This window comes from Cydia pomonella, chromosome 13 (genome assembly GCF_033807575.1).
Source record: "Cydia pomonella isolate Wapato2018A chromosome 13, ilCydPomo1, whole genome shotgun sequence".
NCBI lineage: Eukaryota > Metazoa > Arthropoda > Insecta > Lepidoptera > Tortricidae > Cydia > Cydia pomonella.
Genome location: NC_084715.1, coordinates 16,474,167 through 16,494,683, shown reverse-complemented (window position 1 = coordinate 16,494,683; position 20,517 = coordinate 16,474,167). Strand labels below are relative to the sequence as shown.

Genomic DNA, 20,517 nt, shown 5'->3' with positions numbered 1-20,517 from the left:
ATACTCCGTTCCAGTCAGCTAACATCAGTGCAAAAAAAATCAACCAGAACTAATAAAATTAATAAGCCTGTTACAGAATGTCGAATTTTGTGTTTATTTTCGAGGCAAATGCAAATGATTAAATTATAAGTACAATTTTATCGTGTGTTATCATAAAAATAAAAGATCTCTGTTCTCTATTTTATATTTCTACCATAGTTGCGTAGCGCCGTTTCTATAATCTCCGTTTATACTAGAGGAAATATTCTCGAGACTACTATAGGAAACGTTCTCGTTTCCCATTCAAAATTGAGAACGTTCTCGACAACAACTAATCTCTACGTAGCTTAGCACATCCCTAGAGCAAAAAAATGCCTTCATACAACATTATGATCCAAGATCCAGCCATCACTGCGACATTCCCGGTCACATTCTCTTGCACAACACGTCCCCGGGTCAGGAATTAAATGATTTTGTCATAAGGAAGCGATTACGAGCACAATTTGCAAGCAGAGCTTGGGCAAATGCGAGATTTATGGCTTGGACTGAAGTAATGCCTGTGCCCGACTGTCAACCCTAGGTAATAGATATAGAATAAGTATTGTAGAAAGTTCATGATTGTGCTACGCGCGGGTCGAAGTATTGGGAAATGCAAATTGGTAAGCTACAAATCATCTACACTCATACAAAAATTTTACTAAATAGCAGTCAGCAATATTAGCTTAGCTCCTTTGCAAATAAATTTCTATGCAGGAAGAGTATTTAACTTTTTTTATAATATAACGTTGGTGGCAAACAAGCATACGACCTGATGGTAAGCAGACACCGTAGCCTTTCTCCTCTACAGGTTGCAATTCTCATCCGATTCTCATGAAACTTTTTAGTAGGTTCCATGTTTTTTTTGTAGATTCAGTTTCTGAAAATTATTCAAAATGACGGAGCCAAACATTTATTTAGTTTAAAGCTATCCTCGCTCTCTCACTGAGCTACTAGTTGTATTTGGATCAATTTAAGTAGAATTTGGTAGAAATGGTCGATGCCGATGTCGACATTTTTGGTTACTTACCTACCCTTCTATCATAGACTGAACTAATTGTTTACTGAAAATTGACAAGTACTTATTGCCATAAATATAACAAAATATTTTTCAATTACAAACATACAATTGAAAAGTTTTCTTAGGAGCTGACTCTCTAGAGTATTTCACTCCGCAATCTCCTGGGGGGTCACCCGCCCACGCAGCTCAAACAGCGTATGTTGACTGCGCGGTGCGCGTACGCCTGCCCTGCGCTAATTATACAAACGTCGTTTCTCCCATACAAACCTGCATAACATACGACATTCTGTGCTTTACGGGCAGGTGTTCTACACTAATTACAGAAACGTCGTATATTCCATACAGGTCTTTATAACTTACGATATTTTGTGATTCACGGGCAGGTTCTAATCCACCCAACATGACTGGCAGTTGACAGAGATCGTTAGAAATGCCTTGTTGACTGAACAGTTAAGTTTCAGGTTTTCGTTGTTTGTAAACGTTTTTAAAACATAAAAGTCACTCTGCTCATAGATAAAAGTTGCCAACCCTATGTAGGGTATTGTTCAGCCCATGATAAAAATACCCTATAATTTTTGTAGGTAAACGTAAAAATAACAGATATATTATTGTTTAGTGACGAGGTCTTCCTCTTGTATATCAAATGGATGTTTTTTTCGTCCGCTTGAATTAACAAGTCTAGGTACATGATACTTTTGACATCAATGTAAAAATAAATTCGTTGTCGCGGAAAAAATATATCCTAATATTTATTCAGCATCATCCGCAATGACCTTTAAATCTTAACCCCTGCGACATTCGTTATCTCACTCGATCACAAAAGAAAAAACGAGAGGAACTGTACAAGCAGCTTCAATCTTTGTTGACTGATCGCGTCTCGGAAGAGGTCGGTCTGAGGTCTCGGTAATCGATTTGTTTTTAAATCGATTTCAAACAAACGTCTTGTTTGCGGCCAGTGAAGTCATTTGGTTTTGTTTGCTTTTAAGTTGAGGTGAGGTCTTGTTTTGTTTTAAGATGTGATTTGTTTACAATTCTTAGGATAACCTGTCCTATTTTTCATAGAATGTGTTAAATCATGGGCATATTTCTCGAACGATATTAGACTAATTATTAGTCCACGAACTGTCAAGTCGTATGGGTTACCATGGCAACACACTAATAATATTAGACTAATACCGGTCGAGAAATGGGCCCCATATCTGATACCCTATACCCCATATTATCATGAGTAAAGCTGTCGAGTCAAATGTAGTTTATCGCCAGTTAAAAAGTAGAACTGATGAATATATAGCGAGCTGTAAATTGAATGAACACATTATCAATTAATTCATTCATAAAGCGGCCATGCAATTTGGCTGCTGTGGGTGTACTTAAATAAAATGAGTCCCAAAACATATATTTCGATGAAGTATGCTTACCCTAACTACCGATATTGGTATTATTTTTACCTAGAGCCTTGTCAAATAGATATTTACGCCTGTATTTTCGTACAGCATTGTGTATAGTCCGCCTAGGTCACACATCGATCGCCTATACAGTTCAACGAGCGCCACGCACAGTATTTGCGAACGGTACCGTCAACAGACGGCCTGGTCATTCAAGTCAGGCGCCTGCGAACGGCACCTTGTTTGACGATGCCCGTGACCTGTACGGAATTAAGTTGAAAGCATGAGCGAGCTAAATTAGGAGAATTTCGACTCGCTATGTATAGTAACAATTTCTGTGTTTAGGTAGAAGACTGTGATTATCTCTAATATATGTTTCCAACTTATGGATGTTTTTTTTAATATTTATTTTTAGATTGAAGACGTGCTTAATGATATGATGGTACATTGAATCAGTCTAAACTGAGTCAGGACCGAGCTAACAGCGGCAAAGTGCAATCTTATTAGAGTCAGACCAAGCTAAGTTGGCAGCGATTTTGATAGCCCAGACGGTGCAGGAGTTATTTTAAATGTCAAACTTCTATGAAATTGGGTACTTGACAAATATTGAATAAATTTAAAAAAAAAGAAAAAAAATTGCTACATAGAAAATGAGCCATCCATTATTAAAAAAACAATTTTCGGTGGAAGTTTGCATGGCAATGTATATCATATATTTCTTTAGATTTTTCATTCTTTTATTTTAGAAGTTACGGGGGGGGGGGGGGACACTTTTTACCACTTTGGAAGTGTCTCTCGCGCAAACTATTCAGTTTAGAAAAAAATGATATTAGCAACCTAAATATCATTTTTGAAGACCTATCCCTAGATACCCCACACGTATGGGTTTGATGAAATGTTTTTTTTTTTAATTTTTATGACGTATTAAAAAAACTACTTACTAGATCTCGTTCGAACCAATTTTCGGTGGAAGTTTGCATGGCAATGTATATCATATATTTCTTTAGATTTTTCATTCTTTTATTTTAGAAGTTACGGGGGGGGGGGACACTTTTTACCACTTTGGAAGTGTCTCTCGCGCAAACTATTCAGTTTAGAAAAAAATGATATTAGAAACCTCAATATCATTTTTAAAGAAAGACCTATCCATAGATACCCCACACGTATGGGTTTGATGAAAAAAGATTTTTTGAGTTTCAGTTCTAAGTATGGGGAACCCCCAAAATTTATTGTTTTTTTCTATTTTTGTGTAAACATAATGCGGTTCATAGAATACATCTACTTACCAAGTTTATAGTTTCGGAAAAAAGTGGCTGTGACAGAATCGGACAGACAGACGGACATGACGAATCTATAAGGGTTCCGTTTTTTGCCATTTGGCTACGGAACCCTAATAAAAAAGTAGAATTTAAAAAGACATATTGAGATTATTAAAAAACCAAGGCTCCAAAGTCTAAAAAAAAATTTTTTTTACTTTCGAAAAGAGAAAATAAAATGGTACCATTCGATTCCTTGCAATTTATTGAAAAATAAATTGTCTGACAACTATACACATAAACGCAATATTTCAGGGTCAAAATAGCAATTTTCATGAACTTGCATACATTTAGGACAGACTTATGTAATGTGACGTCACATTACAATATCATTTTGTTAGAGGCATTTTAATCGCCGAGTGCGAGCGTCAGATTTTAATTCTCATTCATTGATCCTCAGGAAAATCAAGGTCGATTGACATTATTTACAAAAAAAACTGTCAAGTAGCCAATTATGACGTTTACTCAACACTTGCACCGTGGTCTAGGCTACCAAAAGTGGGTACATAATTCGCTTACAATAAAATATACTTCATTAAGCACGTACGTCCTATAACTTATAACCTGAAAATAAATATACTCAATATCTTGTGACTTAAACAATACAATGTCATACAAAGGTTCAGTCAGAGTATTAGAAAACAATGTGGATGTAAAACCGCGTTGTAATACACTGTTGAACTAGGGTTAATTGAGCGCTTACTTTGAAACTGACTTTAAAATTTTACTGTTGATTGTAAAAGCTAAATTACGAGTATATGTGAATAAAATATAATTATAGATTATAGAAAGTCTTTTAAGATAGTTTTTCGCATTTGATTAATCATATAAATTGCAACGTAAGTCATTGCTTGTCATAAAAAAAATATATAAGTTTCTTACCTACTCGGCTCCTAGCCTATACGGCCGAAGTGATAACGGTACGCATTTCCTCTCATTAAAATGTCAGGTGACCCGAACGCTTTCGGCCGCCATCGGTCATCAACGACGCTGATAACTTCCGTCAACAAATATTTGATTTCAAATTTAGAACGCAAAGTCATGTTTGCCGCTCACCGTGGCGCCACTTGCGTTTTCTACCTTAAAACTAATATTAGTTTGGTAGAAGATATAAATTTGTCCGCAAGAATTAATAATCTTGAAAAAACTTTACTTGTTCTTTTAAGAACGTGTTTTGCCATGGGAACATTGGAGGATTGCAAAATTCTTAGCCAAATGAAATATTTTTCGTCCAGATTTATATTCGAAACATAAGAGGTAAATCAAGATTTATTGAATTTTAAGCTACGCCTACAATTTGTGACACTTTATTGTAAGCATATTTAAAACACGATTTATCATTTCGAACATAACTATTAGTCACATAATATAATCTGATACAGTTAACTATATCCAAATGACCATATCAAATACTCGTCCTATAGAACTTGTAAAAGATGGTCCATTTTCACGTAGGCGATACCCCACAAAGCGATATTATTAATATTATTATACCTGTATAATGTCTCGAAAAATGTCATTTTGACATAATTTCTCCATAACACGCACACAGTTATGATGTTATTCTATACTTGGTCATTCAATATATTGTTGTCAAAGTCACTTAGTTTTTAATGGTCCAGTCTCATAACAGAAATGAAATGGGTTTGGTTGCCCGGTAGCGTGTAAAGACACCTTTGCATGGATGATATGACATTCATCATTATGTTAATGTTATTTTATTTTAATACATGTATGAGATGGCACAAGATTAGACCGCTCTGTCTGTTTTCTTAATTATTATTTAGTAACATATGTGCATTGGATAATTGGATAGTACTTTACTTAAATAAAGATATTTAATTTATTTGAGCGGGATATATTCGTATTCATACGAAATTGTTCTTACCTTGCTTTTTTATCAATTATTTTCAAATGACATACAATATATTTTATTAATGCTCGGTGGGAATTAGGGAATGCAATAACTGGCCAAACTTTATAACCGGTTTTGGTTACGGTTATTTCGACAAAAAATTATAAATTTAAAATCAAGTAATAAAAAAAACCTAAAATAAAAATACAGTTTTAGGAAATGTGAGTATAAGTCTTCATTTCTAATTAAACACACCAAATACGGTAAAAATGAAAATATGACCTTGGACGTGATACAATATTCAATCAATATATTTCATAAATAAGGGAAGTATAAGGGAATATAAGAGAAATGACAAAAATTATAGTCACAGGCGTCACAGCCAAAACAGGTGAGATTTTGTAATCATTAGAACGTCAATGCATAAGTCATAAATAAATAACCGAAAATAGCCGTAACCGGTTATTCGAGTTTCCAATAATCGGTTATGAAAATTTGTTAAAATAATCGGTTATAACCGATTATTTCGGTCACAGCTATAACCGACTTGCATTCCCTAGTATGAATACACACATTATAAGAGCCACGTGTATAAATGTATTTTGTTCTTATCATGTAATAGCTGATCCGCCGTAAATAAACTAAATATCGCATCAAAGGCAGCCGCCGTAAAAGGCTGTATTAAATAATTCCCCGTTAGTCTGACAAGCGAGATAATTTGCACTATATATCGCGAGGCCTATCATTTTTTCGGTCCTAATTTTTCTAAAACTCAAAATAACATGACTATTGTACTGACAACAAGCATAAACACAATATATCAAGAGAAATATTAAGCTGACTATCATGGTGCATGAATTCACGGCTATAATAGCTGTAACTGTTAATTTATTTAGTGAGATAATGTAATAAATAAACTTTCAGCAAGTCATGTAAATTACGATAAAAACGCGATATCAATTGATATATCGTGACTATAACAGACACTCCATAAATGGTGAACTTAAGCGTCGGTTGCGATTGTCTTCATAAGAATGGTTTACAAATATGCACTCCTTACTTTTAAATTTTAACTTCAAATAGATAGTACTTAACAACTACAACTGTTCCTTTTTAAAACGTTATTAAATTAGCGTTAGCTGTATTATTTAGCTTACGTTTTATGTTATTGTTCATAAATATAACTAGAATTAATTTCTTTTATATTGAGTGACCAAAATCCAGTTTGTAGTCTATCAATTATGTAACACTTAAACCGTACCTAGTTGCCAACTTGATACTACAAATACACTCAAGAACAAAAACGGCTTGTAGGTATATAATTGACTATAGACATGTTATCATTGTGACTCTGACGTGAGTGTGACGACAAAGAAGAAGAGATGTTATCATTTGTAGATACCAGTGGCGGATCGTTCAAAGAACTCGATTCCCACCGGCTTGTCTAATTTCAGCCCATTGAGTACTTTCACGATCGGTTCATGAAGAAAAGGAAAGCAAAATGAACTCTGGGTTCCCTACGAACATTTGTGACGTGCCGCCACTGGTAGATACATACCTATTTTGTATATCTGCTTTACAACTTATTTTATCGAGTGTATCGCATCATTGTTGCTGGCTTACACCTGTAAAATGGTATCTTCTACTTTTACAAGTATTAAATGAGGTTATGATAATTTTTATTAAGTATATCGGCTTGTTTACAGCTCAACTATACTCAAACTCAACTCTAGTTATGTTTGCCATAATTTATAAACAATTGAAAGCAAGGTGAAGCGGGCAATAAAATAAAGTTGAAATCGCAGAGGAAGTATCAGTTCTGGTATCGCGGGCATTTATTAATTGGGACTTGTATGTTGATACTGGTTTGTACAATGTAATAGTCACACATGATGAAAAATAGTTGTAATTGTATATCGTGCGTATGTTTGAGTATCGTTGAAGCTAGTTAGCACTAATCAGGTTTACGGCAGCATTTAGTACCTATTTCTCCTAATGTAATAAAAGTCAAAATAACTGTTGGTAACCTCTTCATACCTTCTGTCTTTTTTTCTCCAGCTCCCTGCGGGCTAACCACGATCGGATTTTTATCGCCTGTTACCATGCCTGTCAAGGCCTGATAAGAATGCAAGTGCGAAAGTGACAGGCGTAGTGACAGGTGATAGAAATGCAACCATGCTGCCACCGCTGCGTAGCACATCGCTTACGTTGCGAAGTCCTAACGTAGGCCTAGAAACCGCAACGCAAGCTCTAAGGAGCCAAAAGCCTTGCTGCATTACGCATGCAGTGTGCGTTAGGTTTTAACTTTACCTCTACCTACTCACTCATCAAATCATATACAATGTGTTTGTACACTTATAGTGGAGCCGTTAACCACGTATAGTACGGTGAATTTTATCGACAAATTACCCCCCATATCCCCTAATTTATAAGCTATCGATTGATTTTTTTTTTAATTTTTCGACAGGTAAATGGTTTGATAATGGTACATTAACCAAGTGCAGTCGTGTTTGGCGCCATAAAACTTAGAAGGGGTGCATTTCTAAAATGGTTGAGATAAAACATAGGTATGGGGGGTGATTCGTCGATAATATTCATCGTACTATACGTGGTTAACGGCTCCTATATACGTGTACAAACACATTGTATAAGTTAATAGGTTAAAAATAATCTCAACAAATTCTCCAAGTTTATCATGATTAATTAAAAGACATTTTCAGCTTAAATACTAAACTAACTGTTAACTCAATTACCAATATCTCTTAACACATTTCATACCTATCACAGAGTACGGTTTATAAAGGCGCCGCAAACTTTTCAAAAATTTAGCTTTATTTAAGAACATTGGCGTTTACGATCTTTTGCTTTTTATTTCCATTTTAAGTGAATACTTTTGAGTAATTAAAAGACTTAACCAACTACAGTGATAAGTACCTTCTTTGCATGGATTGTAACCTATGGTCTGAAACAGACTACCTATTATAGAATCCGCATGTTCGTGTATTCCCATTTATTCCCGCTTCATGCATGGCGGCGGTCACGTCGGGCGGAGACAATGAATTACACCCGTATCTTCGTACGTCTGCGTATAAGATGTGGATTCTATGGTATAGGCATTATGCTTAAGCATGCCACTCAAATTCTTACATTCCACTCCTGTTGGTACTACAACATCCCTGAAACTAATTTAAGTTGATGTTTGGTAATACACGCTTACAGATTGTCATTTTGAACGTAAGCTAAATGAACGGTCACTTTTCATATTATATTTTATTCGTAGATACAGGCGGCCTGCCGTAGAGCCAAGGAAAATCGTTGAAAGAAAACGTCTATCGAAAGTAAGATACCCTCACGGGGTTGTGTTGAGACATGTAATGATTTATACATAAGACCTTTTGTACACACACATAGCGAGAAATAAATGAAATGAAATAAAATAATGCATGGAAATAATCACGTGACTTTTCGTTGCATCTGTCACCCAATACCTAAATTTTATTATTTTCGATCAGCGTTTGTTGATGTACATTTTTCATTTTGGCTAGGCCCCGAACGGCAATGCGTTATATAAACCATGTAGTGATGGGATCTGTCTGAAATCTCCATGTTGTCGCCATTTGGCACCATCGTGGCAGAAATGCGTGGTTTGACAAATTTCTTGCTTGCCGACGTATCTGCGAACCGATCCGCAAATAATTTAAATGTGTACGCGAAATGTAAGAATTTTTATTTCCGATAACATGGATTCACTTTCGGGAATCTTCTTTATCTTTAAACATTTACGAAATCAACGAGTGTTGAAATAAACACTATTTTTGTGTAGGTACCTACTTAGTCGATCGTTATATAAAGTAAAAAAAGAAATAAATATATTATGTACAGTCAGTAAAACTATTAGCTGACTGAAAATTGATGATAATATTTTAAAGTAGAAATGCAAGTAAATTTATTCATAATTTACTCCGTCTCCACTCAAATAGTAGTTAAAAACAAAGAAAAAATATGCGTATCGGGCTACAATCTTTATTAAATTGACTATCTATCAATCTTCTTCTTTCTTTTCATCCTGTTACCCTCTGCTGGGGTGTAGGGCTCGACTCATTTTCTTTCCGTGACTCCTACTACGTGACTACTAAGGCAAAACTACCTAAAAGCACATACTTTCCAAAATCATCACCATTTATATAATCCGTTTTATCGTCCACTCCCTTCGTGCCTAGACTCGTTACTTATAATTATCAGAGAAAGTTATTTTGAGGTTATGTTACTTTAGAATCAAATAATGCCGCGAAAGATCACGACCCGCTAGATAGCATCGCGGCTCTTTTGACGCGGGCAATTCTTTCGGCAATCTTACCGCCATCTGGTGGATTAATGTGCGTGACAGTGTCGCGTGATAAAGTCGCCTGTAGAACTGACCCCGGTATGCAGTTTGTGATTCTTGAGTACATATAAGGATTCAGGTAGTCAGTATTTAAAAATAAGGCATAATTGACTCGTGAAACATATCATTTATTTAACATAACAATTTGTATCTAATGATTTATTAGCGTTATAATGATTAGTCTGCTAGATATTGATAGCTGCAACAAGCTTTTGTTGAATGAATTTTGAATTGACTTCAATAACTGTATTTTTTTTGTCCTTAGGTGAAGGAGGGGGCGGCGGGGCGCGGCGCTGCGCGCGCGATGCGGCGTCGCCCGCGCACGCGCCCGCGCCGGCGCCGCCGCACGTCAAGATCGAGCGGCTCAGCCCCCACGACTCCACCGCCTCCAGGTAAATTACATAGACCTGCAGTCCTCACATAGGAGCCCTCTTGTCGTCAGTGACTGGTACAGTAGATTACGTCAAGATCGACCAGCTCATCCTGCACGGCTTCACCACCTCTTTACCCGAGGGCCACAGAACGCACGCTCCGTGCATGCTCGACGCTAACGCCAGTCGCCATTATTACAAATAATTAATACAAATATATAACGGTCGACGTCAGCGTCGAACTTGCATTTCGTGGCCGAGGCGTTGCTCCTTAGTCGTCCTGCCGCTCCCGTGCCGTCGTCTCCGAAGTAGGTAGGCACCGACGCCGCCGCATGTCAAGATCGAGTGGCTCATCTCTCACGACACCACCACCTCTAGGAAGATTACTCATACTTCCAATACCACACCTCAAGTAAATACTCTTAAAAGTTTATGATACTGACTCATCAATATTCCCCAAGTAAGATTAATCGTATATTCAGAGATAAAATCGTCCGAGGACAGTATCAAGATACTCCTACCTCCTACCTATAAATGAGGCGCAACAGAACTTAAATTGGGAACCCGTTTTCAGTAAATTGAAACACTTGAGGTAAGGTCCTTTAGTATTTTTGTAGTTTATTTAAAAGTGGCATTGAATAAAATAACCAACCTATATTTACCTTAAATTTCTATGGAGCAGAAAACGATATCTATCTAGACGGGTGTTGTAACGCCGTACCTAAGGCCAATTAGGATTGTACGCCTACGGAAACTCCATGCGATATGTGTAAGTTTGTAACTTTGTAAGCACTACGTATTTAGTCCCTCCTACGATACCTTATTATGACGCTAATAAAGGACTAGGTAAAGGAATAATATAAACCTAAGATACTTGCAGTATGTATAAATGACGATTAAATGGAAGTCACATAGGAGTAGATGCGGAATTTACAAATTGACATTTTCACCACTAAGACCACCAACAACTGCAGTAAAGGATCAGAGCGTTGCTGCTTAAAACACGTCGATAAATATACCGTTTACGCAGCATGGCATGATAAAAATGCAACCTAGCTATAATACACGACTTTATGTAGACTCCGGCGCAATTTCTTATCGTTTTGGCATTAGTGTCACATACTCGTATCTCATAGAACTGCCAGGTACTTGACGTAGCAATATATAAAACTTAGCGTGGTCACACTCTAAATTCTAATCGGTCCTTTTTTTCTAAGCCTTCTTGTGTGTCCCACTGCTGGGCAAAGGCCTCCCCTCACGCTTTCCAATTCTCCCTGTGTTGAGCAAGATCCCGCCGACCCCGCCAGTCCCGCTAAAACGCATCAGTCGTCCCGCCATCTCTTTTTCGGTCTGCCTCGATCTGCCATGACTAATCTGGGGATGCCAGCTAGTGGCTATTTCGGCCCATCTGTCATCATTCACCCTGCAGACATGTCCAGCCCAGTCCCACTTTAGCCTAGCGGTCTTCATCCCAACATCGACGACCCGGGTTTTGGAGCGATGTTCCTCGTCTTGTCAGATCGGTCCTTTAGTTTTGGAAAAACGGGTTCTAAAAGCTTCTGTTGTCGGCAGATCCCGCAGCGTGACGCCGTCAACGTCGTCATACCCGGGCACGCCGCCGGAGCGCGGCAGCCCGCACGCCCCGCCGCCGCATCCGCCACGCAACTACTCCGACATCATGCGCTCCCTCGCCGCGCGGTACAACAGCCCGCCTAACGAGTGAGTACCACCACCGATCTTGCACTACCAGGTGCCTATTTTACCACGCTGGCGTGAAATTTACGGTTTTTGTTTTTGTTTAATTCTCACTGCACCCACCTTGAAGTTTCTCTGTTTTGCCTTATGGTTGACTGGTAGAGAATGCCTATTGGTATTAAGTCCGCCTGTTGTACTCTTTTTTATATGCAATAAAGTTTAAAATAAATAAATAATCACAAGTGATGGGTCAGGCTTCGTTCGGGTCGGTAACGGTACGGTAAATAGCGTCAATAATTATTTACTTGTTTGGAACAGCAACGTACGATGATTTTTCATAGTTAATTGTCTCAGTGGTAAAACAAGGGTCAGGAGAGTGGCTAACAAGGGAGAGAAATTAGAAAGTACGGATCTTTATTGGTATCGTGACGAGCGGCAAAGGGACGGATGCAGCATGCATTGAGGCCGCTTGCATGGGTTAGCATATACTTGTTATGAACGCTGCACCGCACTGCTGCACGCCCCGCTCAAGGGTCTAGTCAGTTTGCATACTTCTTGTAGTCAATACAAAAATCAAACCAAGTTTAACCAGCGATACCGTAGTTGGTAGGTACTCGGATTTTCTTCGGAAACTTACCAACAACACAACACATATAGGAGAGTGTAACTATCAAGCAAAACTAAGATTTAGTTTTTTAGGCCTAGCTATCCAGCATCTTCTACCATTGCTAAAATAGCAGGCCAAAGAGTAATAAAATCTCCATAGTGACAGGCTAAACTGGTCAACTCTGATCTGGTTTTTACTTTGTGATCCATTAATTTAAAAGCAACTTCCGACAAGCTGTGTTACGACATCCTGCACAAAGGATGTGAACTAGTCTGGACTCAGAGAGTAGAGACCGCTAACAGCGCTAACACAATATAGGCCAAATATGACAGTAAAACATAGTCGACATTTTAATAATTCTTATGAGGTCACGTCTATATCAACATCTCGGACGCGATTACTTCGCACGCAACGCACGACGCATTTGGTGTATTTTTTGCTTGAGCTATGCTTATCTATGCCTTCGACTCGCATATAGTACATGTGTCCCTTTTAATGGAATTTGGAATACTCTATATGAATAAATACTGGGCAATCTTACACAAATCAGTCCCACACGAGCTCAATATATAATAGATAAATATAGGTAATACATAGAAACATTCGTCACTCATCAGGAACAAATATCCGAAATAAATGCCCTTACCAGGATTCGAACCTGGGACATCCAGCTTCGAAAGCAGCTTTACTCCCAAACTAGGCTACGAGGCCGTTTATATATAAATCTATTCTAGTCTACAGCTAACCACAATTATTCCAAGCTAGCTGGCTTACTGTTATTAAAATGTCTTGAAGAATTATCTCGAGAGCCGGATGAAACGAATAAATGTAACTCGTAAACCGTTTACGACTTACGCAAAATGTGGCTCAATCAATAACGCTTGCCTTAATGAATTTAGATCACAATTAATTCGACCAAATTTTATTTTTCAAAGTCGTTCCTAACGTTAAAATATCTGAAATAACTGAATATATGCATTAATTATACGGCGGCACTTCAAAGCACTTTTCTCTAATGCGTCATTTTACCATTATTTTAACAGGTAGCACTAAAACCCTAATAAAAGTAATTAGGAGACAAATATGTGTGATATCTTTTCTGTCTATAAAACTTCAATAAGTTAAAAGGCTTAAACTAATGAGAATTTTTATAATGCACTTACCGATACGCGCATTGTGATAATGGCTCGTGCCGTTTTTAATACGTGAGTCACGCCTTCCAAATTCAGAAGTTACAAGACAATCTAAATTTAATGCTTTTGTTTTCTTTCCATTTATTAATACTGAGTCATAAAAACTCAAAGCGAAATACGATTTTTTTACTATCATAGTTACGTTGGTATAGGTACAGTCAGCGTCAAATACTTTGTAGCAGTCAAAGTGGCCAAATAGTTCGGTACGCCATACTAAATATATGGTGTACCGAACTATTTGGCTACTTTGGTTGCTACAAAGTATTTGACACTGACTGTACGTATTAAATAACAAGGTACAACAGTAGAAAGGTCAAAGTTATTAAGCCGATCGTACTCTGAGAGAAAACTATCTGTAACGGACATTAATAAGTTTATCTAGATATTAAATAAAGGAAACACTCGATCATTTTAAGCAAGCCATTTCCTATTTACTCTCGACATTTCACACGGCATGTCACAACACTACGACGGTTCACCGACCGACTAGTGATGCCCCAGCCAATTAGCATATTAATCGATTCGATAACTTACGTTTAGTCGACAAATTTACATGATTCGTGAGAACCGATGGTCGCCGCGTGAACTTATGTTATATTAATGAATTGCTCATGTTTCGGGGTTCGCTGACCTCTGTCAATATTAATTATTATGAATCAATAAGTTATCTCATGCTTGTATCAGTCAAGTATGCGGAATGCATCTAATTTGTCGACAGAATTGTTTTCATACATTAAGACGATTATAATCAGTTAATATTTAAATTTGGCAAAATGTATTCATTGTATAATATGGTAGTTCTCAGTTATAATGACCACAAATTTGCATTTTGAGAGCTATGATTAGAGATATTCTGTCACTCTACAATAACTGTTTCAACAGATTCGCGTCAGTCAAACTAGATAATTGTTTTTATCAGGCTTCTCTATACATATAATTAAGCACCAGTTACAGAGATCACGCTATGTAAATAATTTTACTTACCCCTCGAGTGACAGGTGACGATCGTTCCATAAACTCAAAAATTGCATATGTCACCCAAGGGGGACAACAAAAATAAAATGCAGAAATACTAAACACATTTTAATTCCCCAGCTACTTCCACCGCATGAACGGCTTCGGCGCGGAGCGTGCGCCGGCACAGGAGGCGACGGACGCGCCGCTCGGCGGGCTGTTCACAAAGATGGCGAAGCAGCAGGGCGGCCCGCCGCGGCTGCCCGCCTTCCCCGTCATGCTCGACATGAGCTCAACTAAGGTACGTCACTATTCATGTGTCACCTCACAACTAGGGCAGTGTCGTTGTTGTAATACAGAAAGTAGGATTCTTCCATGTCAAAGAATCAGATATGATTTGTCCAATATCCTCTAACCTAACTTCAAAAATTTGAAATACACGGCTGCTTTCATAAATTAGTTCACATGGTTTAGGTCTTGTCTATGAAAATCGGTATAACATTTCTACTATTCCCTACTAAGCTCCGGTTATGAACATATTTATGTGTATGAAAGAAACACATCAAAAAAATTGTCACCCAGTCTGTTACAAGTCAAATAAATAGATATAATAGATAAAAATACTTTTCGTGGTTTGTAATAAAATTCCACTATGTACATACAATATGCCTCTTCTCAATCCCACAAAAACGATAACTCGCTTGGTGGTCGACCCGAAAACAAATTAACTCACCTTTGGTATTTGTGTACCTTTACCCTCATTAAATTAGTAACTCGGAATTTGACTAGTGATATTTTTTCTTCCGCCCAAAACAAGATTTAAAAAAATAACTTCCTAGTATTGAAACTCAACCACATTATTCACATAATCGTCCCAATTAAGTACAAAAAGTATCTTGTTCAAATTGCGTTTCAGAAGGAAACGCATCGCGTGCGTAGTTAGCGGTTAGAGACAGGATGTCGATGATCTAAGCAAACAATCGGTACAGTTGTCCTCTATTATAACAGAGTTGACAAGGCATTTGATATACTACAGCGCTACTAACATCCCAATGATGTCACATAACTGCCTTTACCTTCTTTTTTCGCTGTGACTGTACAAAAGCGAGGCAAACCATTTTTTATCGTTAAAATAATCAAAAATACTCGTAACGTTATTAGGTAATCCTTGTTACTTAAGAAGCCACTGCCCCTATGAAATCATTTACGGTCAGCTGGGTTTTAATTTCAAAAGCACGATTTAAATTTTTATTAATTATTATATGTATGCCCGTACTCACTGACCTTCCTGTTTTAATTGCTGTTTTACCCGGTTTCATAGTTCACGGCTGTGATTAAAATGTCTCGAGGGATCGTAAAATTCATAAGGCTCTATCGCGCCTAGCATCTAGAGGCGAGCGCTCGTTTATGTTAATTTGAAGCTCTTTAAAATCATAATGCGCGGCGGGTAGCACGCTTCCTTTCCAGTAATAATGAAGGCAATTAAATCTGATAAGGCTCATGACCTTTACACTTCCTTGCAGTGCAGATAACGTGGAAAGAGTGTTAATTGCGAGGGGTATAGGCTCGCGGCGCGCGCGCCGGTAGGGTAATGGCGGCGCCCCGCCCCTGCGCGCGCGCCGTCGACTCGCTCGCTCGACTCTCGACTGTAAAAGGAACTGGAGCTGCACTAATTGGCGGTGGCACGCGCCGAGCGCCCGCGACACGCTAGTGATGTACTGATGGGATGTGAAATCAAACCGCCGCTCGACTTTTAAATTAGATGACTTTTTACACACGAGTGCAGTAAGCACGCGGATATTGCAGCGTTAAAATTGTTACAGTTATGAGTCTGACTTTCTAATAAAAAAGAGTAATGATACAAAATGGGCGTTATTATATTTGTCTCAATCGTCAGCGTGTCTTTATGACACGAGCGGATTACTCGAGTTGGAGATACTTTATTACTGGGTAATGATGATATCGCTCACATGTTGCAAGGAGGGCTACAATAAAGCTGTTTTCCGAGGCAATTAGCCGTAGAATCGGGGTTGCGTCACGATCTTCCGCTGCTGATTCAAATTAGCTTGAACAATCAATTAAGCTGCATTCTATTATGGTCACGGGGGATCGCCCACAGCGTTGGTCGGTAACAAACGATTACCTTTGGTTACTTACTCATGCAGATCCTGGATAGCCTGGGCAAAGTGAAATGTCCCGTTTGCTTCAATCAAATTGATGTCGTGTTCTAACAAACGTGTTCATCTTTAAAAGGCAACGGGTAAGGGTAAATAAATCTTGCCATCTGTTTCTCAGCCGGCGCACGCGTTCATTTCACGCCGCGCGCGTCTGAATTTTATATGAAATTAGAACGCATGAGCCTTTTTTAGTGAGCAATTAAAAAAGATAGATTGCAATTTGACCCGCGGGTAGCTAGCGTGACGGGTGGGTACGTTATTATGATGAATGCTCGCGCTCTCAATCAGATAACGACTCACCTTTCATGTTTGCTCAGAGCTCAACGGCTCAGTACTCAGTGCCGTATGCCATCTGACCAGCCGAGCACTCAACAATGGATCAAACCGAGGTCGACGACACTCTTTGTCTTAATTTATCAAATTGAAGAAAGTCGAGTTTCGCTACCTGCTTTTTGGAGGCAATTATGAAATGACTTTATCAGGCTTTGAAAGACAGTTGCCGGTTCAAAATAAATCATAGTTAGCATTGCAGCGTAACAAACTACCTGTCATTAAGTATGCTTTGTGAAAATTAGCAACACATTTTAGCTACTCGTTATGCTTAGACATAATTTATATTCCCATTTGAATTTGGTCTTGAAATACAAACAGTATGAGTTGCATGTAGCTTATTAATATTTTGTTTTATTATTGACATAAAGTTTTCACAGATTACTATCGATAGCTTGAAGTACTTTCTAATATATAATACAAAGATTCGATATGTTACAAAATTTCGAACTTTTTTATTTGCCCAATCCTAGTTACTAGTTAGATAAAATAGTGCCACCCTAACGTCGACATTTTTCCCAGACGCTGCTAGCGATATCCCGAGTGGGTCGCGGAGGGCGCTCGAGACGCAAGCGCGCCGGGACCGCCCCGGAGCACTCGCCCCTGGACCTGTCGGCGGCGGGCGAGAGCGCGGCCAAGCGCGCGAGGCTCTCCGCCAGCCCGAGCACCAGGAGCGACAGCGGCGAGAGGGACCCGATGTCTAATGATGGTAAGATATACCTCTACCAATGAAATATTAGAATCACAGTCATGCACTCTATGTTTATATAGTCAGACCAAGCTAACTTGGCAGCTATTTTGATAGGACAGACTGTGCAAGTGTTATTTTAAACTTCAAAGTTCTATGAAATTGTGACGTTTAAAATAACACTTGCATAGACTGCGCTATCAAAATCGCTGCTGAGTTAGCTTGGTCTGTCTCTACATATTTTACAGAGGACGCTCACTCTGAAATAATCTCTATGCATATACAGACATCTATATTGAATTTACGCACATTGTGCCAAAATTTACTGTATGGTCAGCAGGCTCATGATGAAAGCTGTTATGGACGTGATATGACGTCATCTCTTAAATGTCGATCGTACGCAATATAAATAAAAGTATAGAACTTAATATGTGTACTTAAAAGAAATGTTTAAGAAGAGATCGATATCAATTGCTATTACATTGGAGTAGGTATTACTTGTTCTCTTATTTAAATTTTCACAAACGAATTATCACTAATCGAGCTCGAACTGCAATACGAGCAAAATAAAATAATAAGCACTTATGATAACGTTTGACAAGTTATGACATACGTTGATTACTAGATTTCACATTGGCAAAGTGGCTATTAGAAAAGCGTTATTGTCAGCAACACTTCTTGATAAGAGATCTAAACTTCATACATGTATCACTTACTGTTACTGTAAACCTTTTCCACATTGAAATAAGGTGTACAAAACTGTTACTAGAACTTGAAACTTGTTATGTACCTATTACAGTTTCAATCATAATTAGCATTCTAAAAATTATTGCTACACTGTTTTAAAAAAGAATGCAAGATAAACAACGGCCTTGCGCAGTTACCGGTTACTCATTTTAGATTTAACTGATATACTCGTAAATTTAATTGTTGTTAACTAGATAACCAGAAGCAAATTATTACTGAAAGTTGGTTTAAACCAACTGAGATCATATCTACTTAAAGGTATTATGTTACAGACAAAAATCTAGTAACAGCTTATACCTACTAACTCTAGTATTCAAGAACCTAGACATTCAAACGTATAGTCAAAAGATTTAATTTTCGACCCATTTCGTGCCTTTCCACAGTGACAAACAACATTAAAGTCACTAGAGACCTCATACTTATGGAAAGTAGAGGCAAGGACAGAATCTCCATATACCAAAAAGTGTCCGACAAAAAACCATAAATAGGTGGCGCTACAATACCTAGAATACTTGAGAAATAAATCTAATCATAGACAGCGCACTTCACTCCGTCAGTAACACCTAGGTTCTTAGCTGCTCTAGCGCTACTCTGGAGAGATTGGGAACTATTATTTATAGCTGACAGCTGGACACTTTTACAACAGTTCTGCCCAAGGAGATTCTGTTCCTTGCCTCTACCTTCCTTACTCATACTATTGTCACTATGACAAGCTACGAAATGGGTCACAAATTAAGTCTTTTGACTGTACCTATATAATGTACATGGCCTTGTTTTTGATAATAATATTTAGACTATAAAAAAATCCAATATTAGATACTACATAGTATATAATACAAACTATTTGTATCACATTCAAAATATTGGTAACAAAAAATAGATACACGTACGAAAAATAAGAGTATCTTTACTTAAATTGATAAAAAATACCGCTAATATAATTTTAAACGAACCAATCAAGGAGTAAGTATATTCAATGATAATAAAGATGATTTTTAAGTTATTCCAAATATTTCCTTAATCTAGTTTATCCGAATTGAACCTTAGTAAGTAATGGTTATCTTTTAACAAACCGCTTAACATTCCTCAATGATTCACCGATCAAAATTTCGAACTAATATTTCTTTCACATTTAGGAGGCAATACACTAAATGGACCATTCAATTAGTCTAAATACTCGACGGCGTTTTTGAAAAGCAATTATGTTTCAATATCTTTAATTGCCGCTACCGAAAACTAAAATGTCTTCGCGTTGAAATTAATTACTATGAAATATGGGTCCGATCTTATGATGAGTTTGGGTGGGTAATTTTGTAAATGGATATCGTTGTTTTGTTTTTACTTACATGGGACCGGCACACTTGGTATTGACGCGTACGGATCCAGTACAATTGTGCCATTACGATACTTACGAGTATAATTTGATGCCTATTTTTTTTTTCCAAAAAATCCCCTTTTTATCACTTGACCGGATTAAAATAAGATACGTTGTGCCAATATTAAACGACAGAACTCAATAATAAGACGTATTGAACGTTTGTAAGTATAGGTTCTACTTATGATTATTGAAACGACGCAAGTTACATTTTTAAAATACGCATATCGTCCGAAATTACAATAATAGTACATTACGATACAAGTGCGAAAAATAGGAAATTCGAAACGAGTGGCGATAAATTAAAACACGACCGAAGGGAGTGTTTTAAATCGACACGAGTTGCGAATTACCTATTCGCACATGTATCGTACAACGTTTTACAGTACATATGGCCCTTTAAA

At 37.7% G+C, this 20,517-nt stretch overlaps 1 protein-coding gene across 5 annotated transcripts in view; it reads left to right on the top strand.

The window, feature by feature from the left end:
* The window catches only part of LOC133524409 (polyhomeotic-like protein 2), a 320,025-nt gene that overhangs the window by 244,062 nt on the left and 55,446 nt on the right, over window positions 1-20,517 (top strand). For all 5 annotated transcript variants that reach the window (XM_061860397.1, XM_061860399.1, XM_061860401.1 and 2 more), the window contains 4 exons: window positions 10,242-10,368; window positions 11,920-12,066; window positions 14,938-15,097; window positions 17,826-18,012. In XM_061860397.1, coding sequence (XP_061716381.1) covers window positions 10,242-10,368; window positions 11,920-12,066; window positions 14,938-15,097; window positions 17,826-18,012 — 621 coding nt within the window. The remainder of the gene's footprint in view (window positions 1-10,241; window positions 10,369-11,919; window positions 12,067-14,937; window positions 15,098-17,825; window positions 18,013-20,517) is intronic.